The sequence below is a fragment of the Ovis aries genome, chromosome 2 (genome assembly GCF_016772045.2).
Source record: "Ovis aries strain OAR_USU_Benz2616 breed Rambouillet chromosome 2, ARS-UI_Ramb_v3.0, whole genome shotgun sequence".
Classification (NCBI taxonomy): Eukaryota; Metazoa; Chordata; class Mammalia; order Artiodactyla; family Bovidae; genus Ovis; species Ovis aries.
Window position 1 is genome coordinate 209,041,902 of NC_056055.1, and position 21,988 is coordinate 209,063,889.

The 21,988-nt window shown below is 41.7% G+C and overlaps 1 protein-coding gene across 1 annotated transcript in view; it reads left to right on the top strand.

Annotated features, from left to right (window-relative positions):
- CPO (carboxypeptidase O) overlaps positions 1 to 20,309 on the top strand; it is a 32,614-nt gene extending 12,305 nt beyond the window's left edge. The window contains exons 2-9 of the mRNA XM_004004862.5: positions 898 to 997; positions 2,966 to 3,067; positions 6,587 to 6,691; positions 7,791 to 7,901; positions 9,313 to 9,403; positions 12,665 to 12,867; positions 19,012 to 19,096; positions 19,914 to 20,309. Coding sequence (XP_004004911.1) covers positions 898 to 997; positions 2,966 to 3,067; positions 6,587 to 6,691; positions 7,791 to 7,901; positions 9,313 to 9,403; positions 12,665 to 12,867; positions 19,012 to 19,096; positions 19,914 to 20,176 — 1,060 coding nt within the window. The 3' untranslated portion in view covers positions 20,177 to 20,309. The remainder of the gene's footprint in view (positions 1 to 897; positions 998 to 2,965; positions 3,068 to 6,586; positions 6,692 to 7,790; positions 7,902 to 9,312; positions 9,404 to 12,664; positions 12,868 to 19,011; positions 19,097 to 19,913) is intronic.
- Positions 20,310 to 21,988: the final 1,679 nt, after the last annotated feature.

Sequence of the window (21,988 nt, forward strand, 5' to 3'; positions counted from 1 at the left end):
TTTCACTCAGGCTGTCGGAGTTTAAGTCCTAATAACACTTTCCCTGTGACTCAATTTCTTTATTTCTGAAATGAGGGTAATAAGAATACTTTGGGGCTTCCCTGGTGGCTCAATGATGAAGAATCTACATGCAAATGCAAGAGATGCATTTTGATCCCTGGTCTGGGAAGATTCTGTGTGCTGTGGAGCAACGAAGCCCGTGTGCCACAACTATTGAGCCTATGCTTTAGAACCTGGGAGCTGCAACAAGAGAAGCCGCTGCAATAAGGAACACCAGCGCTGCAGCTAGAATGTAGCCCCTGCTCACAGCAACTAGAGAAAGCCCACTTGTAGCAACATAAAGACCCAGTGCAGCCAAAACTAAATAAATAAACTTTTTTTTTTTTAAACAGAATACCTTATCTTAGGACTTAACCAGTGGTCCAGTGGCTAAGACTTCATCTTCCAGTTCAGGAAACATGGGTTTGATCCCTGGTCTGAGAACAAAGGTTCCATATGCCTCAGGGTGTGGCAAAAAAAAGAAAAAGAATACCTCATCTTAGAGTTTTCCAGAAAAGTGAGAAATTTAAAGTGGTTAATCTAATGAATGTCTCACAGTAAGTTTTAGCTCAATAAATCTTATTCTTTCTTTTACAAATTTAAAAAGTGTTCTTATTTACAACATCTTGCTGAATTATCCCAGCCTCCCTGCAAAGTCCCCAACCTGCAGATGAAGAAATGGCAGCTCAGAGGGGCTCAGTGGTACCCATGGTCTCACAGTTTGTAAGCTGCAGAGACGAGACTTGAGGACTGACTTCTGTCCTCAAGGTGCTGTGCACGTTGGTTTTCCCTACTCTTATCATCAACCTTCCAACCCTCATGATATCCTGGCTCCATGGCTGCTCTTTGTCTTTGCAGATCCCTCACACAACAGAGACAAGAAGTTGTGGGTAAAGTAGTGAGTCCATGGAGGATCCTGGAGACGTATCCTTATAACAGATACCACCCCATGGGGGAGGTAAGCACGAACACATGGTCGGGGTGTTGGTGGTGGTTACAACTGCTTTACGGTGGGCAAGGGACAGTTCACTGTTAATATCTACAGACCAGAGGGCCTCAGAATGAGAAGCTGAGATTTGTCTGTACACTGAGGTCAAGGGATTCACAAACATCATCCCGTGACCATCACCTACAGATACAAATCTAGTGATAGAAATAAAAAGGCAAATCAACAACCAAAAGAAAAAAAAAAAAAAAAGGAAAAGAATGCCCAATCTGTTTTTCTAGTGTAAACATGGATCAAAATTAAACGTTACTCTTGTTCATCAAGTCTTTTAACTGCTTTAAGTAGGGCAGGATCAGTGTGTATATGGATGCAAAACACGGGTGGAGAAGCCTTCGGATTGAATCCTGTTTAGCTGAAAGGGTGGTATTTCTGGTAGGATACAAGAAACACAGGCAACAGCTCTCAAAAGAAATATTTGTATTCCTATGAAGATACGTTTAGTGGTTTCTGAAACTGGATACAGTAAAAAGTATATATGCATATATGTGGTGTATGTATGTGATATTATGTAACACTTCTTTTGAAGTATAAATTTCTAAAAATAGAATTACTGGGCTAAACAATCATTTACATATTTTATATAAATGCCCAAATTTCCCTCCAGCCAGGCTTTGCCACTTATTTCCTGCATCTTGGGGAATATATTAATATTTTCCAGGTTGTTTTCAAAGAGTACAAGAAAGAATTTACACTTTCTTCTGTAACATTCACCCCAAAATACTAAAGTCCCTTAGTTTTTTTTTTTAAAAACAAGATCCAGTAAGATCCATGAGAAGTGTACGTGCTGGTATCAGAGATGAGATATACTTGGCTTGGCTACTTGCTCTGTGACCTTGTCCAACACATTTAATCTCTTTTTCCCTCAGTTTCCTTATACATGAAAAAGGAATAGCAGTACTTCTCCTGCAGTTGTTTGGTTGTGAGAGTAAATGAAATAGGCTACACTTTTACTGATGAAGCAATAAATAAAATGATAGCTGAAACTGTTATATGCTATTTATATCTCTCCCAGGACTCAGGGCACTGCCTCTGATCCAGTCTCATCACAGAAAAGCACATAGTACCCATGTGATGAGTTGTTCATCTCTTCCCTCACTTATTATTACTGTTATAATAATGCATTTTATCCATAGATATTCCATGCTAAGATGAAAGTCAATTGAGACACAGAAATTTGTCTCAGAATTGAGACAAAATCGAGACAAAATCAGTTAAGACACAGAAATTTAAATAGAATTTGTTATGCCAAATTAATTATTATCATTTACCATAATTCTTATCATTCAAATAATTCTGCTATACAGAAATTGAATGTGGAGGGTATCATATGCTGAGGACTGTCCTAATATGTCTTATCTTGATTCATTGCTTATTTCATTCTCCCTTAAAGGACCCTTAAAGGACTTTATTTCATTCTCTCCTTAAAGTTATTAACTTTGTCTTGATTTAGAAATTTCACTGTTTTGTGAAGGGGCATAACCAGACTCTTCTCCAATTTTGGATCCATGGACATTAACAAAGGATATTTTGGGGATTCAAAGAAGATCCCACAAAATAAGCTTATCCTGAAATTTCTGGCATGATTGAGTGCCACAGCGAAGTCCAGAAGTCTGGTGGCTATTTGAAAATTGTGTGATTGGACAATGTTTTGGAAGTGTTATTCTGCATTGTTGAACTGATCATTCTTAATCATTTATTTGTGAAGTTCAACAGGGTGTCCTAGCCTGGGTGGTAGAGTAGATCTTTAAAGAATATGGGAGAAGGGACAGTTATAATTCATTGGTTTAGTCTTTCATTTGTGTGCTAATGAACAGCCAAGAGTTGAGAGTTCAGTATCTTGATGAAAGAAACAATTATCTTAATTAGAGGCAAGCAAAGGATCTTCTAACTGATAACCTCAGTCCTCCCTGGCTGTTTCAGATCTACCAGTGGATGAGTGAGATAAGGGAGAAGTACACGGAAGTGGTGACGCAGCATTTCCTAGGAATGACTTATGAGAGCCGGCCCATGTATTATTTGAAGGTGAGTGAGAAGGCTGAGAGTTACAGCCTTATCCAAGGATATTTGCTTACTATTCAGGGGCTAGTCAGAAGCATGGACAAGGTTAAAGGGACAGGACCCAGAGATGCTGACTTTTCCACCCTAAACTGGACTTTTGAACTTAACAACTTGTAAATGCTTACATATTAATCATCTGGGTGGAATCATATTCGGAAGTAAAGAGAACTTGGAATGGTTGGGTGATACCTCAGGCCTGCCTGCTCAGTCGCTCAGTCATGTCCAACTCTTTGCAGCCTCATAGACTGTAGCCCATTGGGCTCCACCGTCCATGGGATTTCAGGCAAGAATACTGGAGTGGGTTGCCATTTCCTTCTCTAGGGAATGCTCCTGACCTAGCAATCGAACCTGCGTTTCTTCAGACTCCTTCACTGGCACTAGGATTCTTTACCACTGTACTACCTAAGGCCCAGAAGTAAGAACTTACTCCTTAGTTTTCTTCCTGCTGGGCCTCACTTGTCCCTGCTAAAACTGAGGAAATTAGAATTGCGGATGGTGGTTGAAAAGGACTTAAGACGTTCTGGCTGAGAGGTTTCCAGACTGTGTTCTGTGAAGGCCTGGATGCCTCCAGAGCTCCCACAGTTGGTGGGGTAGGGGCAGGAAGGATGGTCTGCATAAGGGTGAAATCCCCAGTTCACTTTTCACGCTTTTGAGTTTTTACAAAATTGTTTATTTTTTTTAACACATTCAGTTCAGTTCAGTCGCTCAGTCGTATCTGACTCTTTGCCTGGATGGATGTCATGGATGTCATGCCTCCCTGTCATGCCAGGCCTCCCCGTCCATCACCAACTCCCGGAGTTCACTCAGATTCATGTCCATCAAGTCAGTGATGCCATCCAGCCATCTCATCCAGGGTCGTCCCCTTCTCCTCCTGTCCCCAATCCCTCCCAGCATCAGTCTTTTCCAATGAGTCAACTCTTTGCATGAGGTGGCCAAAGTACTGGAGTTTCAGCTTCAGCATCATTCCCTCCAAAGAAATCCCAGGGCTGATCTCCTTCAGAATGGACTGGTTGGATCTCCTTGAAGTCCAAGGGACTCTCAAGAGTCTTCTCCAACACCACAGTTCAAAAACATCAATTCTTCAGTGCTCAGCTTTCTTTAACACATTATTTTCCATAAAAATATTTGAATATTATGGACAACCTTTATGTTTGGTTCCCTCATTTTCTAAGGGAACAAAGACCCAGAGAAGTAAAGTGACTCGTGCAAAGTCACAAAGTCAGACCATAGCATAGCCAGAGGAATAAGCCATTCCCAAAGTTCTCTGCCCCTTCTGCATATGACATAATGAAAAGTGTTTGAGACTGATTAACCACTTTTCCATAGACTCTCAGGTTTGGACCAGTGATTTTTCAATGCTGGTTGCTTAATACTGATGCCTGGGTCCCATTCACAGAGATTCTGAGCTAATTGCTCCAGGATCGGTCCCAGGCACCCCTTGAAAGCTCCCTAGATGAGCCTAAGGTACAGGCAGGGTTGACAACTGCTGCACCTAATCAGTGGGTTTTCAAAGGGTGGCCCTGGACCAGCAGCATCAACATTACCTGGGAACTTGTTAGAAATACACATGCTTGGGCCTAACTGCCGATCTACTGAATCAGAAACTCTGGGGTTGGGCTCAGCAATCTGTGCTTTAACAAGCCCTCCCCCAGGTCATTTTGATGCTCACTCAAGTTTCAGAGGGCTTCCCTGCTCAGATGGTAAAGAATCCACCTGCAATGTTGGAGACCTGGGTTCAATCCCTGAGTTGGGAAGATCCCCTGGAGAAGGCATAGCAACCCATTCCAGTATTCTTGCCTGGAGAATCCTCATGGACAGAGGAACCTGGTAGGCTACAGTCCATGAGGTCACAAAGAGTTGGACATGACTGCACAGCTAAGCACACACACGCACAAGTTTCAGGACCACAGTGCATTTCTAACAAGTTCTCAGCTGGTGCTGATATTACTTGCCCAGGACTGCTCTTCAAGAACCACCACCAAAGCAGTTTGGCATTAAAAACTAGCATTATTTGTTTGCTATCCTCTTACTATTTACTATAGACATGTTATTTTGCGAAGCACATCCTCAAATTTTAGTTAATCACAGTTACAAAAAAGTCTATTGACTTCAAAACAGAATTTACCCAGGAGTTGACTGCTATGTTAAACGTGGGCCACCTACCTACGTGACTTTCCATAGGCTGTCAAGCTGAGCTGAGTCAGCCAAGAAGACATCTAAACATCCTTTGCACAGGACATCTTTTAAAAAAGAGAATTGGCATGTAATAAGGAGACAATAAAGAAAAACTTATGGTCATATATATATTCATAAAAGAGGGAATTATAAGACAGAATTTAAGGTAAAAGGTAGATTAGGAGCTTTGAAAATGGGTGAGGCTAAAAGGAAAAATTCCTTGAATATGATGAGTTCAAGCCGCATATTTCAAAATTTGTAACTTTCTCATAGATACAGAGGGAGAACCATCATCAGTCCAACTCCCAAGAGCTTTCAGTGAACAAGAGCCCAGGACATTTACAAAACAGAACCAGATGTGACTGTTACAAACATGGACATGTTCACAGCTTCTCCACCAAAGAGAATCTGTAATTGCCAGGTTAATCCACAATTGCCCTGAAAGAGGAGGGGATCTCTGTTGTTTCAGGGAGGCTGACCTGATAGACAAGAATGACAAGTGGGAAGAGGAAACAGAAGACTGGGTCAGCTGGGACTGGAGGAGTCTCTAAAGAAAGAGGAAATTAATGAATTTAATAAGTATTGCAGGACATTGTATATTTGGATCCTTTCACAGTTTTCAAGAAGTTTAAATGTAGTGCTTGTGTGCATGTTAAGTCACTTTAGTTGTGTCTGACTATTTGCAACTCTATGAACTGTAGCCCGCCAGGCTCCTCTGTCCATGTGATTTTCTAGGCAGAAATGCTGGAGCGGGTTGCCATTTTCTTCTCCAGAGTATCTTCCCAACCCAGAGACTGACCTGGCATTTCTTATGTCTCCTGCATTGGCAGGGGGGTTCTTTACTGCTGAGCCATTAGGGAAGCCCTTAAATGTAGACTGGGATTCAATTTTACTTCTTTTGATTCTTGAATGTTACTACTTGTGTACTTTTTGACTCGGAGTGAACTCTATGTGGGAAGGTTTTCTAAGGTTTATAGAGATTTAGCGTCACAGTTTGTGGCTTGGAAGTTTTTGCCTTTATTTAAAGTTGGGGAATAATTTAAGGTAACAGGTAAGACCAGGGAAGACCAGGCTTTGTGTGGGGGACACAGGGGAGTCAGTAAGTTGTCCTAAGAACAATAAGAAAGTAAGTGTAACCATAGGAGGGTCATATTGGTGGGTGTCTTTGCCAGCAGCCTTGCCTCATCCTTGAAACCATACAATGGAGGGAGACAGGTGCCCTTAGGGGGGGAAAAATCTAATAATTTGTCACAGTGGCTTGCAATCATAAGCAATTGTTTGATAATGGAACACAAATGTCCCCTCCAGATCAGCCAACCATCCAATAACCCCAAGAAGATTATCTGGATGGACTGTGGAATTCATGCCAGGGAATGGATTGCCCCTGCTTTCTGCCAGTGGTTTGTGAAAGAAGTAAGTGTTTTTAATTTTCTCACAATGGCTAGCTGTGCTTCGTGTCTGACTCTTTGCAACCCCATGGACTATAGCCTGCAAGGCTCCTCTGTCCATGGGGATTCTCCAGGCAAGAATACTGGAGTGGGTTGCTATGCCCTCCTCTAGGGGATCTTCCCGACCCAGGGACTGAACCCAGGTCTCCCACATCTCCCACATGGCAGGCGAATTCTTTACTGTCTGAGACACCAGGTGGTTAACGACCCTACAAAACACCTGTCACGTCTCGGCTATTTGGAGAGCACGTTTCTTTTCACATGTTGGCAAGGCAGCTCTCCACTGAGCTGCTCCTTCACCTCAAAGTGAATGGAATTCATAAGTAGGTTCACTGAAAACTGAGTTAGATGTTCTGTTGTCTTTATAGTGCACCCCAAATCATTTTTATTGGAAGGTAAACAAATCTAAATGGAGAAGAAAATACATCTTGGGAGTCAGAGATGAGTTTGAATCCCAGAGCCATCTCTTCCTGATAGTCTGGTGCACAATTTCTAACACCAGGACCCCTAGTTTTTCACCTGCAAAAAGTGCATGAAATGACTACTTCAGTGCCTGTTGTGTGGATTAAGAGATTAACACATAGAAACTATCAATACCTTGCACCGTGAATTCTCACACATTACCTATACCCCTCCTTAGGGAATAAGACTTTGTAATTAATATAAGATACTTTTGTGTCAAGCCTTTTCAGAAGCCCAAACAGGATGACATCCACAAGGAGTAGTTCTCAAAGTGTAGTTCCTAGACCCATAGCATCAACATAACTGGGAACTTGTTAAAATGCAAATTCTGGGTTTCTACCTCACTACCTCATACCTAGTGAATTGGGGCTAGGGGTGGAGATGGGGGGTGTATAGCCAGGTGGGCAGTATGTTAACAAGCCAGACTCCAGGTGATTCTGATGCATGCAGAGGTTTCAGAAAGACCACAGCATTGAACAGGACAATTGAGGCAGGATTGATGGTCAAAGGCCACACTCACAATTCAGCTGAAATTGTCAGAAAATTGAGAGAAAAGATCTCTTCCCAGGATCATTCCAAACATTTTTCTATTAAATGTCCAGATTCTACAGAACTATAAAGACAGCTCAAGGATAAGAAGGCTCCTTAAAAACCTGGACTTCTATGTGCTTCCGGTTCTTAACATAGATGGTTACATCTACACTTGGACGACTGTGAGTACATTGAGTTTGGTCCTGGGATGGGTTCATGAACTAGATCTTGATTCAGGTTCATTTTCTGACTTCAGTCACTGCAACTATAAAAATGTTTTGTGGTCATTTAAAGGAAGAAACCTCATTTGGGATTAAAATCCACATTTTTAAGTCAACAATCTAAGTTAAGTTTAGGATTGAGGAGACTGAAGGCCTTTTTTGAACATTTTTGTTTGTTTGTTTTTTGACATATTCCCAGTTTTTCAGCCAGACTTAATGTTTCTTCAACTCTATCTCTTTGACATTTGTGGATTGCCTGTCACCTGATAAAGATTATGTTGGTATAAAATTCCTATACTACCATGTATCCTTAAATCAGTTCTTGAAACATGAGTGGCACAAATAATCTACAAATTCTAACCCAACCTTTATTTTTCCGTGGTGGTCATGCATATGGAGTTGGGGGCAAGGGAACATCTCATAAAATTATCTTTTTTTTTTTTTTTGGCTGCGTTGGGTCTTCGTTGCTTTGTGCAGGCTTTTTCTATTTGCAGTAAGCTTGGGGTACTCTTCATTGCTGTGTGTGGACTTCTCATTGTGCTGGCTTCTTCTGTTGCTGAGCACAGACTCGAGGGTGCACAGGCTCAGTAGCTGTGGAACGCAGGCTTAGTTGCTCTGTGGCACGTGGGGGTCTTCCTGACCAGGGATTGAACCCTGCATCGACAAGCGGATTCATATTCACTACACCACCAGGGAAATCCAAGATTTTTATTTAATAGACAATTTTCTCTTTTAAAATGTTTCTAAAGCATACCGCTCCAGAAGTCAGAGCCCCTGTTTCTAGGGAGTATTCATTCCTCCCACTTCTTCCGGCTCCTCCAGACTTTCAAGGGACCCCTTTCTCTGTAACGGCCTCTCTGGCCCAGTATGAATCAAGCCCTTCCCTCCTGGCTTATCTGGTGAAACATGTCTTTATCCCTATCTCTACTCATCAGTTGTCTGCTTCTAGAAATGTGCACAAACCATCTCTGATGCACCTGGAAGAGCCTTTTTCCATCTGCCAAGCCATTTCTCTTTCATTCTTTATCACTTGGACCTTAAACAAAATGACTCTCTGAAGCTTTTCCTGATTAAGCAGATCACATCCACCAGGCACTATTAATCTGCCCATGAGGGAGAGGCCAAATTACCCCTGCAAAGTGATGGTTTACACACACGTGCACTTAGGGTTGTACGGATGTTCCTGTTATTGGGGGTTACTAACCCATCTGGGGGACTAAAAATTAAATTCACTAGCTTCATAATATTGAGGCAGCTTCTTCCAAACAATCCTAGCAACTATTTTTCATGTTCAAGGACCACCCATCATCACTAACACTGTGATTTATGAGACCTTAGAATGACAACATCCCTGTTTGTTTCCCTGTTACAGGATCGGCTTTGGAGGAAATCCCGTTCATCCCATAATAATGGCACGTGTTTTGGAACAGATCTCAATCGAAACTTTGATGCATCCTGGTGTAGTAAGTACATGCTTACTAAGTACATCATTAGTAAGTAGATGAATAACAAAAAAAAAAAGAAAAAAATGGAGCAGAGAAGCCAGGAAAAAGGTGCGTTACTGGAGTTAGTACTATTTATATATGCAACTTTTGAAATAAACATCTAATTTTGTATAGCTTTCTGGACTTCCTGATCAGTGTTACTCTGTCTAAAGAGATGATATTATCTATGCAGTAAGAACAGCAGCACTCATTTGCAGGACTCATTTCAAGTGAGATTGCCTAAAAAAGGGCAATGATGACTTTGATCAGTGTGAATAATGTTTGAAACCCGTCACTTTGTTTAAAATATATTGTTCAGTCACTAAGTCATGTCTGACTCTTTGTGACCCCGTGGACTGCAGCATGCCAGGCTTCCATGACCTTCACTGTCTCCCAGAGTTTGTTCAAACACATGTCCATTGAGTCAATGATGCCATCCAACCATCTCATTCTCTGTTGCACCCTTCCCCTCCTGCCCTCAGTTTTTCCTAGCATCAGAGTCTTTTCCAATGAGTCAGGTCTTCACACTAGGTGGCCAAAGTATTGAGCTTCAGCTTCAGCATCAGTCCTTCCAATGAAAATTCAGGATTTGTTTCCTTTAGAATTGACTGGTTTGATCTCCTTGCTGTCCAAGGAACTCTCAAGAGTCTTCTCCAGCACCACAATTTGAATGCATCAGTTCTTTGGTGCTCAGCCTTCTTTACTGTCCAACTCTCACATCTGTACATGACTATTGGAAAAACCACAGCTTTGACTATATGGACCTTTGTTGACAAAGTGATGTCTCTGCTTTTTAATACACTGTCTAGGTTTGTTATACCTTTTCTTCCTAGGAGCAAGTGTCTTTTAATTTCTTGGCTGCAGTCAGCATCCACAGTGATTTTGAAGCCCAAGAAAATAGTCTGTCCCTGTTCCCATTGTTTCCCCATCTATTTGCCATGAAGTGATGGGGCTGGATGCCATGATCTTAGTTTTTTGAATGTTGAGTTTTAAGCCAGCTTCTTCACTTTCCTTTTTCACTTTCATCAAGGACCTCTTTATGAACTGTTACAAAGAAAAGTCAGAGAATTATCCTTGCAGATATTTTTTATAGCATGAGGGCAGAACAACACAAACATTTTCTTCTCATCAAGGCATTTTCATGTTTCTGAATCTGACTCAATAGATTGGAAGCAAATAGAAACAAAGATGGATAAGAGCAGTCTGGTTAAAAACCAGATGACAAAGGTTCAGATTCAGTGGCTGTGTGTGTGATCTTGGAAAAATTGCTCTCTCAGCTTTAGTTTTCTCTTTTTTAAAAATATGGCTCAACATAATACCATCTTATCAGGAGGTTGTCATGGGGATTCAATAAGATGTATCAACCTGAAAAATATTTACAACCTAAAAGTTGAGAATTGTGTTTTATTCGGTGAGAATTTTTAGGACTTCAAGCTTGGGAGACAGTGTATGAAGTGACCTTGAGAGAACTACTCTGAGCAGGTGAGGAGAAAAGCCAGGTTTATGTAGAGTTTCACAATAAAGAGCAGGTGGTCTGAAGGTCAAAATATCATTGTTAATGAGAGAAAACCAGATATACCAGATAAGGAATTTAACCCTTTCTGTGTGTGGGAAGATGCAAGAGTCTGGACTGAACCATTCCTTTGATATGCACCTCAGCTCTCTGGGGCCAGTATTGTCTGTTTTTCACCTCCTGAACTTCCTTGGGGCTCACTGCAGAGAGGGGCTGCATTTTGATGGCTGCTAGATAGCAAGTATTCTTCTCCTTCCCGAGTTCCCTTAGGGCTCAGCTCACATTGGAGGGCTGCAATTGGTGATGACTATGATATCCTTGTTTACTGATATGGCAGGAAATATCCCATTTCTCAATATCAATAACCTCAGATATGCAGATGACACCACCCTTATGGCAGAAAGTGAAGAGGAACTCAAAAGCCTCTTGATGAAAGTGAAAGTGGAGAGTGAAAAAGATGGCTTAAAGCTCAACATTCAGAAAACTAAGATCATGGCATCCGGTCCCATCACTTCATGGGAAATAGATGGGGAAACAATGGAAACAGTGTCAGACTTTATTTTGGGGGACTCCAAAATCACTGCAGATGGTCACTGCAGCCATGAAATTAAAAGACGCTTACTCCTTGGAAGAAAAGGTATGACCAACCTAGATAGCATATTGTAAAGCAGAGACATTACTTTGCCGATTAAGGTCCATCTATTCAAGGCTATGGTTTTTCCTGTGGTCATGTATGGATGTGAGAGTTGGACTGTGAAGAAGGCTGAGCACTGAAGAATTGATGCTTTTGAAGTGTGGTATTGGAGAAGACTCTTGAGAGTCCCTTGGACTGCAAGGAGATCCAACCAATCCATTCTGAAGGAGATCAACCCTGGGATTTCTTTGGAAGGAATGATGCTGAAGCTGAAACTCCAGTACTTTGGCCACCTGATGCGAAGAGTTGACTCATTGGAAAAGACTCTGATGCTGGGAGGGATTGGGGGCAGGAGGAGAAGGGGACGACAGAGGATGAGATGGCTAGATGGTATCACGGACTTGATGGACGCAAGTCTGAGTGACCTCCGGGAGATGGTGATGGACAGGGAGGCCTGGCGTGCTGCGATTCATGGGGTCGCAAAGAGTCGGACACGACTGAGCGACTGAACTGAACTGAACTGATCCCATTTCTCAGATGTCTTACAGGAGGGGCTGAGCACAGTGCCCAGCATGGAAAAGGTGCTCTATTTATGGTCCTTATTATTATTGGTGAGGACAACTGACTGAAAATAACTGTTTTCCTATCCTTGCAAAATAGCTCTAGAGAGACTCATGCCAGTAAAACAGCAAGAGAGACACCTAGGACAATAAGACTATGACAGAGGCTGACCCTGGAACCCAAGAACTGGTTCCCAAGCATTTGTTTCAGGGTTCACAAAAAATTTAAGTGAAAGACTGCTGAAAATGCTTTTCCTTTTTGCATCTTCCTTCCCCAGCCACATAAGCAGGGAGTTTGCTTCTAAATCTGAACATCAGCCCTCCTGCCTTTCTCTGCTCCTCCTTAAATGACTTATTTAACCAGGACAAACTTAGACAAGCAAAGGCAAGCCTTGATTCCACCCACAGATGCCCTGAGTAAGAGTGATTTCTCGCAACCCCCGCCCCTCCTCCCCCTGCCGCCGCCCCCTCCACCCAGGTCAGTGCTAAACGGAGACCGTGATGCCTTCCTTGGGGTTTCCTGTATATTTCAGGTATCGGTGCATCTCACAACTGTGAAAGTTTAACATTCTGTGGAACGGGGCCCATGTCTGAACCAGAGACGAAAGCTGTTTCCAGCTTTATCGAGAGCAAGAAGGAGAACATTGCCTGCTTCCTGACTATGCACTCTTATGGGCAGCTCATTCTCGTGCCTTATGGCTACACCACAAATAAATCAAATAACCATGAAGAACTGGTAAGCCATACACGGTGCCGGAGCCCTGAGAATCCACTGCCTTCCTTTACCCCTCATTTCCTTTAGTAGGATTTTGGCTCCAGCCCTGCTTTTGTCCCCTCTGCTTTTCCTTATTTTCTTTCTCATGCTTTTCTCACCTTGCCAGACGGCCTGCTGGGAAGACTTCAGGTTAAATGCTGCTTTACCCACGTTAATTAACTACCTGTTTCGAAAAGTGTCAAGTTGGGAGACATCTTAGGTATTCGTGTATAATATAAATGAGATGATTATGTTAATAATCTGTAGGAATGTGCTTTCATTTCTGTAAATTCTCTTGAAGCTCAGTTCAGCAATTATAGCTTCTGAACCGTGCTTTAAAGAACTTGCCAGCTGTTAGTGGAATATGGCATATCTAAAATAACATGGCTAAATAATATCTGCTCTCTTCTCTGCTCAACACAATGCTTTATTTCTTCCTGAACTCTGCCTCTAGTTTTTGCCTAGGAATATTTGTAAGGGGAAGTGCCAGTGGAATTCAAGCTGGGGCAGGGAAATTCTGCTTTGTCTTATCTGAGGTCCTTTTCTGAAGCTCTGTTTACCCAAGCCCTGGTGCGCAGAATTGCTGGAAAGTACTGGGCTCTCTCGCCCTTTTGTGAACCTGAGAACAATAGACATAAGTCAAAGAAAAGGTCGATTTAGAATTGTTGTACTATTTGTTATCTTTTCCTAAAATTTATTTTTTCAATTTTTAATTGTGGTAGAATCGATATAACATAAAATTTACTATTGTAACCATTTTTAGGTGGACAGGTCAGTAGTTACGTATATTCACATTATGGTGCAACCAATCTTCAAAACTTTCGCCTTGCATCATCAAATATTTCTACCTGTCAAACAACAACTCTGGATCCACCTTGTCTCTGGCAGCCAGCATTCTACTCTCTGCCTCCTGAGTCTGACTACTCTAAGTAGCTCATATAAGTGGAATCTTACAGCATCTGTCCTTTTGGTGACTGGATTATTTCACTTAGCATAATATCTTCACGCTTCATACATGTTGTACCATGTGTCAGAAGTTCTTTTTTCAAGGCTGACTAATATTCCATTGTATGTATGTACCACATTTTCTTCAATCAATGGGCGATTGAATTGTTTCCATCTGTTACCTATTGCAAATAATGCAGCTATGAACACAAGAGTACAAATATCTCCTTGAGATCCTGCTTTCAATTCAGAATCTGCCTGCAGTGCAGGAGACACAGGAGATGCAGTTTCGATCCCTGGATCAGGAAGATCCCCTGGAGGAGAAAATGGCAACCTGCTCTCTTATTCTTGCCTGGAAAACTCCATGGACAGAGGAGCCTGGCAAGCTACAATCCACGGGGTCGCAAAGAGTCAGACACAACTGAGCATATGGCACATCCAGGAGTAGAACTGCTGAAACGTGTTGTAATTCTAGCGTCAACTTTTTGAGGAACCATCATTTCCAGAGCAAGTACAGCATTTTCCATTCCCTCCAATAGTGAATAAGAGTTCCAATCTCTCCACATTCTCACCAACACTTGCTATTTTCTGTATACCCTTTAAAAATATTTTTTAAACAAGTTTCTCATTATCAGTGAATGCTGGGCTGGATGGGGGCCTGGCTTGCTCTCTTCTTAAAATCTTAGAAGGCTGGTGGCCCACTGACTGTCATTCCTCTTGTCTGTCTCCCCCGTAACATCGCTTATAAAACGCATGTCTGGGCACTAATAAAAAACCACTATAGATCTTTGCTGAGGGGAATACCTCCTCCAGTAGTCAGAAATATCCAACAGTACCCCAGTGTCTTTCCACAATTGTTTTTGGGCATTTGTACTACCTGATTATTTTGTACGAGGTAGAAATAACATTTACCTAGAACTTTAAAAATTACGAGGAGGTTTTATGGCCCTTATCTGATCCTCATGACAATATAGTAAGCTCACTTTGGAGATGCAAAAGTTAAGACCTTGAGTTAGTAGTATTTCTAAAATCCCTGTAGACAGTAAATGGTGGAGTCTGGGTTGGAGCTCACGTCTTCAGATTCCAAGCGTCACAGACCACCAGACACTGCCTCTCCTCTCCACTTAAGAAGGGTTTGCAACTTCTGGAAGCTGTCATTGACTTTGATGTCTGGGCCACCGTGTCCTATATATTCTCCTTATTTCTGTGCCCCAGAAATTCTATTTCTTCAGTAAGGCAGTGAAACAGGGATTTCAGTCAAGAAGCCCAGACCCCTCCTTATCTCCCAGTTCCTATGATATTTGCCATTGTTGTTGTTCAGTCGCTCGGTTGTTCCTGACTCTTTGTGACCCCATGGAGATGCCAGGCTTCCCTGTCCTTCACTGTCTCCCAGAGTTTGCTCAAACTCATGTCCATTGAGTCAATGATTCGGTCCAACCATCTCGCCGTGGGTATTTGATTCCTTCTTAAAGGATTCTATGACAAATACGAATGAACCACCACAGACAGGCCATTATAGATCTTTGATGGGACAGGTCTTCTACCAGCAAATAAAAAAAAAAAGAGGCTCATATATCCCAGTATTTTTCTAGGTAATTTCATTCCCTTTTTTGGTCCAGGAAAACAGATACGACATCTCCATGTTGCAAGGTTTGCATTCAAAGTTCACAGGGTCTTGGGCTACTGAGGGCTGTCTCCTTAGAACCCTCTGACCACAGTGTGGTACTGACTTTACCACTAATGGAAGGTGGAACTCTAAGATGAGAATTACTGGCAATCCTTAATACTCTATGTAGAGACTGGAAAATTGAATTGACAAAGATTGCTTCACTTCTGTGTCTCTTACAGTATCAGGTGTTGAAAAGTTAGCATAACATTCATCACTAAGACTTCTCCATAAAAAGACTGAAAATGTTGCCACCATGTGTCAAACTCATTGAAGCTAGTTAGCAGTGTTTTTAGGTTCTCAGTGGTAAGCTTTGAGAGAGCACACAAAGACAGAATCACACCAACTGTTCCAGGAGTGTTCCATTTCTGGTATATTTACAACCACCAGAGACTAGTAATTAATCTCTATGTATTTACAAAACGAAAAATTTGTATAAATCATGATAAATATTATACTGTGTGATAGACAACTTGGCAATCACTAAGTAGGGGAAATAGAACTATATATAGCCTCATTTGAAACTTCTCTGGAAATTAGAATAGCTATAAGAAGTCTAATGTTTCGAATGCTGACATTCTTTCCATTTGAACTCTTTCCATATCAACCCCTGTATCCCATTCCAAGCTCCATCCTCCCACACAGATGCCAGGGCCTTAATCAATCTTGTTGAGTGCTTGCCTGTGAATATATGCCTATAGGAAACTTTCTGGGCCCAGGAAAGAAGTTATTAAGCATGCATGAGGTCTTTAACAATGTAAATTACACACTACTAGCAAAGAGATTTTTTATTATTTTGACTAGAAGGAAACTTTAGGCTGAGAAGAAGGACAGCAGAGGAATTGGCTCTCTATGGCCTTGCAGTATAGTGTTGAAAGGAGGCAGAAGAATAATCAGGAGGTCGACCCCTAGAGATAGGGACATTTAGGGAAATCATTTCATCTTTTCAGAAAGGACCAAACTCATAAGCTAAGTATCACAGCTGTGTGCTTCTCATAGATGTTATATTTCCTATTCCTATCTACTTATCCATTGTAATTCCTGGTGTAATCATTTAAAAAATCACAAGTTCTTTTGTCAATGAAGAAAAGGAAACTGGAAAAGACTCTTTCCCACCCAATAGGCAGATTTAAGGAGACGGAACTATATAAAATTAAGTTTGGCCATGAGAAGAAAGAATCTTGGTCTGGAGTGAGTTTCAAGAAATAAAAAATGAGTGCAAGAACCCATCTGAATAGAAAATGTAGCCTGGAGCTGCTTCATGCAAACCAAATAAAGGTTAAGACCCCACATGGACAAGTTAGCAGAGTTTATTTCAAAGAAACACAGATACACATGGGAATTAAGAATAATTAAAAGCAATTCATATCTCTACCAGAGACTCCCAAAGAACTACAAAAAGGAGTGAGCTGCTAAATTTTAGCAACTCTTTCTCCAGGGTGCGTGTTTTAATTTCACTCACTCACGGCAACTGCCCTGAATCCTTCCTTTCTCTCTACTCTTCTTTCTGATTTCCTTAATGGAATTTTTCTCTCCAAAAATCGCCTCCCTGACTCTCTTCTCCTTCTTGTAATTTCCTCTTCTTTCTGCAGACAGCTCTTGTACCCCTTTCCAGAGGCTTCTCTGGTGGCTCAGGGGTAAAGAACCTGCCTGCCCAATGAAGGAGACAAGTGTCCAATCCCTGGGTCAGGAAGATCCCCTGGAGAAGGAAATGGCAATCCACTCCAGTTATTCTTGCCTGGGAAATCCCATGGACAGAGGAGCCTGGCGGGTCACAAAGAGTCATACATGATTTAGCGATTGAACAACAAAAACAACAACTTCTTTCCAGGGTAAGTGATTAAAACCAGATTTATTCCTTGCAGTTATTTAACCCTTCCTACCCATCAAATCAGTTCTGGAGACAGAAACAGGAACTAGGAACCATGAACTAGGGCAGATGTAGAATCTTTCAGGAAGAGAGAGAGAATGTAAAACTCAGTAGTGAGAGGAGAGGAGGCAAAAAGCTTGCAAATATGTTCAATTTAAAGTTCTAAGTCCTACCATTGCTGTATGGAACCCTACCACCACTTATTACCTCTCGTGCTTTTCATTTTGAATGTCACTGTGCCTAAATCCACTTTACCCGAACACCACACGGTCACACATTAGGATTCAGTGGGACAGTACAGGAGCAGGAAAAAAACAAAAGCAGAATCTAAAACAAGATCTGTCACTAGTCAAGGGAAGAAGTACGGGAACTGACGCTCCTGAAAATGTAGTCTGGCTGCCCTAGGGGATGAAGGAATGGTGGATCCAGGTAGGTGGCGGCTAAGGGGATTTTCACGGTGTCTCATGTAGAACCCAAGGGGAAGTAGTGGGGTAAGTCATCAGGTGGCTAAAATATAGCAGTAGGGAATCTAGGGTGGGGAATACTTAGACTGTCAGTAGGGTATGAAAGGAGATTTATTACATGGTCAATAAACACAGCCAATACAGTTAGACTTCAGTTAGTGTTTCTGATCTCAGGGAAGGGTCTTCGGAGAGCGAGGCTGAGACCTTAGACATCATCTAGTTCTGAAGGGTTTCCAATGCAGTCAGGGGACATGGTGATAGGTACGGAGAAGGGTGTCTTTTCCTGTTCTGAAAATCTATGAGCTTGTGAAAGATAAATACATTTAAAGAAAAATAAGAGGGAAGCAATAAGAGGAGTATGAAGAAAGGGCTATGTAAGAAAAAAAAAAGCGGGGGAGAGATAATCTAGTCATGATGCTCAAGAAAGACCTACAGAGAACTTGGCACTTGAGGTTTTGAGGTGGTGCAGAATTTCAACAGAGATAAGAAATGAGACATCCCAGGTACAGGGCGTATCTTGAGAAAATGCAGAGAGGCTGAGGAACATGGGGTACATCTGGGGAACTGTGGGAGAACTGGAGTTTGACTATAATCTAGGGTGGGACCAAGAAAATATGATGCGGGAAAGGTGGGGTTTGGTCCTTATTGTAGAGAATCTGAAAACTACACTGAGCAGTGTATCCTAATGCAGTGGGCAACCAAGAGTCAGTGAGGGTTTTCAGCAGGATCATGATCATGGTCCTGCTCTACAAAAGTTCACCGTGAAGTCAGGGAGACCAGCTGGGATTAAGGATTAGTGAGAGGAAGGAAAATTCATTAGAAGATGACAATAGTCCATTTCAGAGTTAATAAAACTGAAATAGAGTGATGATGTTAGAAGTGCAACTTGGTCATTATTTGAGAGAAGAGTCAAAGATGCTTGTCGGAATTTACATATGGGGCTCGTGATAAGACAGAATGATAAAAATCAAAACAGCCTTATTAGTGGAGGAGATGATGAAACTGGATTTGAGTATATTGAGTCTGAAGTATCAGCAGATGACCCAGGTATAGGTGTTCAGTGGGAAGTTAGAAAGATGGTCTGGAACTCAGAGGATGGATTTGGACAAAATAGCAAACCCTCTGGATTGTTAGATTTATTTTTAACACCAGATATCTGTCTCTGCATTTCCCACCTACAGATCCAAGTTGGACAGAAGGCAGCAAATGCATTGAAAGCAAAGCATGGAACCAATTATAGAGTTGGATCGAGTGCAGATATTTTATGTAAGTATCTTTTTTTTTTTTGCTTCTTCAATAGTATCTGAGGCACAAAAGAAATCAGTGGACTTTGGAGTGGGGTGGGGTGGACAGGATAAAAGCGTTCCATGGATCAACAGGAAGTTGTACAAATCAAAATGATCAAGGATAAAAGGCAGTCTGTACAAATCCAGAATTGTGCTCTCTAGGGATAAGGTGCAAGCTAACTAAGAGTAAAAATTAATACACTGGCTCAGATCAGTACTCCCTCTGGCTTCAGTTATAAAATGCTAGCCATGAGAAGGTACAGGAGTTAACAGGAAAGACCGTTTCCAATGACCCTTATCAGTTGATTTAGTTCCCAGAGGACCATCAGGCTAAGAAAGCAAAAGAGGTGGGGCCTGGAGGTTTTTTTTTTTTTTTTAAACAATTTAGTTGAAAGAACCATGCATTTCTTTCCCAATCCCCAGCTACCACCTCCTCCAAGCACTGAAGAACCAACAAGATGATATTCTCCTAATATTTGTCCTATAGGTCATTTTGTTTCTGTCCTTGATATGTCAGTTGACTCTTACTGTCTAATATGAGATTGTCTTGTCTTTGATTCAGCTGAGAAATTTTAACCAAACCTCTGTTAGGTGCTCAGCATAATGCCAGGTATTGTGGGGATGGTAAGTGGAGACAGAAGCCGGAAATACCACAGAGAGGAAGAAGGCAGCTGTCCATAGATCCTAATATGAAAGAGTTGATTTTGCTAGGCTGAACCTTTAGTCCCTTAAATGGCTATAGATATCTATCTTTTCCCAGGGTAACTTCTAACTCTGCCTCCATGTTTTATTTGTAGATGCTACATCAGGATCCTCAAGAGACTGGGCTCGGGACATTGGGATCCCCTTTTCATACACATTTGAACTGAGGGACAATGGTACCTATGGATTTGTCCTGCCAGAAACTCAGATTCAGGCCACTTGTGAGGAAACCATGGAGGCTGTGCTTTCAGTCCTGGATGATGTATATGAGAAATACTGGTACACAAACAGTGCCATAAAGGCTAAATCTACTGCTCTGGTGCTGAGCTTGCTGATGTCCATCATGTCTCTTCTCTAAGTGCATCCTACCCAGGCCTGCTCAGCCCCAGTGACATGGAAATGGCTGCCCAAAAGGTGCTTTTGCAACTATGGAGAAATCAAATAATTTAACTAGAAATACTTTCAATAAAGATGAATCATCTTTGTATTTTCATGTTTGTTCTGCTGTAATTAATTTTTATTACTCTAAAAGAGTATAATATTAGTTATTGGTACAGTAATGCTACAACTGAAACTCACTCAGTCGGGTAAAACCCTTTGCAACCCCATGGACTATACAGTCCATGGAATTCTCCAGGCCAGAATACTGGAGTGGGCAGCCTTTCCCTTCTCCAGGGGATCTTCCCAACCCAGGGATCAAACCCAGGTCTCCTGCACTGCAGGCAGATTCTTTACCAGGTACCACTCTACGATTCAGTGGCTCACACATCTATAGGTCGTCTAGGAAGCTCTGATCTTGCCTGTGCTCACAGAAACTGATCTGTGGTCAGTTTCAAGGCAGCTGCCTCAGGGTCTGGAAAGCGTTTTCCCCTCTAAATTCTTTGAAAATTTTGCTTGTGCCTTTGACCCAAGTTTACTCTTAATTTTATGTAACTATGTTAGTAGCAGCAGTCAGAAGATAAAGTTATATAATTTCTCTATAGCTGTTGCTCGTTTTACTTATTTATTTAATATTTTACTTATTAAAAAAATTTTTTTTGAGAATCTACAAGGTACATTTTGCTAAGCTCTGGGTTTACAATGGTGAATAAAGTGGATATGGTCCCTGTTCTTGTAGAATTTCTGTTCCAGTGGGTGAGATTGAGTGGAATGGACAGCATTGCTTACCAGGCAAATCTCCTTTCTGGAGAGCCATTATAATCAAGAACACAAATATATAAACTAACCATAGCAGCTTGTAGCAGGGGCTAGGAAAGAAATAAAGAGTAAGTAGAGAGGTAAGTAAGGGCCAGATTGTATGTTTCCAGGTACACAGCCATTTAATGGTGCCATCTTGTCCATGACACTTTACATGCTCTTCAGGTAGCACCTATGACTGTCATTTCCTATGTATCTCTATGTGACCCCTTGAAATGATGCTAAGCACTTGTCAGGCTTTGAACAAATGTTGTCGCTGTGACCGACTGACAAGGCATCCTTGGGTGTTCAGTCACCCATTTCTGAATTTCCTTGTTGATCACAGTCACAATACACTTCTTGGTTGTAACCCTTTTATTGCCTTTCTTTGTCCTTCTTCTTTTTTTGTGTTTTGCCAGTGTGTGGCTTATAAGGGTCAGAAAGGAAAATGTCAGGGGCAGTGGGGCTTAATGAATCAGAGAACAGCTATTTACATAAAAATGCCCGCTTCACAATTGTGGCATTGTCAGGGAGCAAATGGTTGGGTTTCATCAATGGTCAGCATGTGAAGGAAGAAAACTAGTATGGTCACCAATGCCATATCCTAGAAAAGACCTGAGGCCTGAGACTCAGTTTATTAGCTTTTATACAGCCCGTGTTTTAGTTTCTAAGGCTGTCTGTTAACAAGTTGGACCTCTGAGTACTTTAGGAACTACAAAGCTCAATTCGTGTCTAAAGATTGAGTCCATGGCCAAATAAAGCTGGTAGGGAATGGATGAAAATGCAAGCCATCAGGTTGCCTGAAACCACTCACAGGGATCTTTCCAAAAGTTTCAGATGCAATTGTAGCTTTCTCAGGGGCTTCACGTCTCTCTGAGGGTATGGGAGACGGAGGGCCAGGACATGTTTTTTACGTCTTCTGAAAGTGTTTTACTCTGTATGAAAGGATACTAAAAGCAAGACTAGAAGAGTGATGAATGACTACACTCATCTT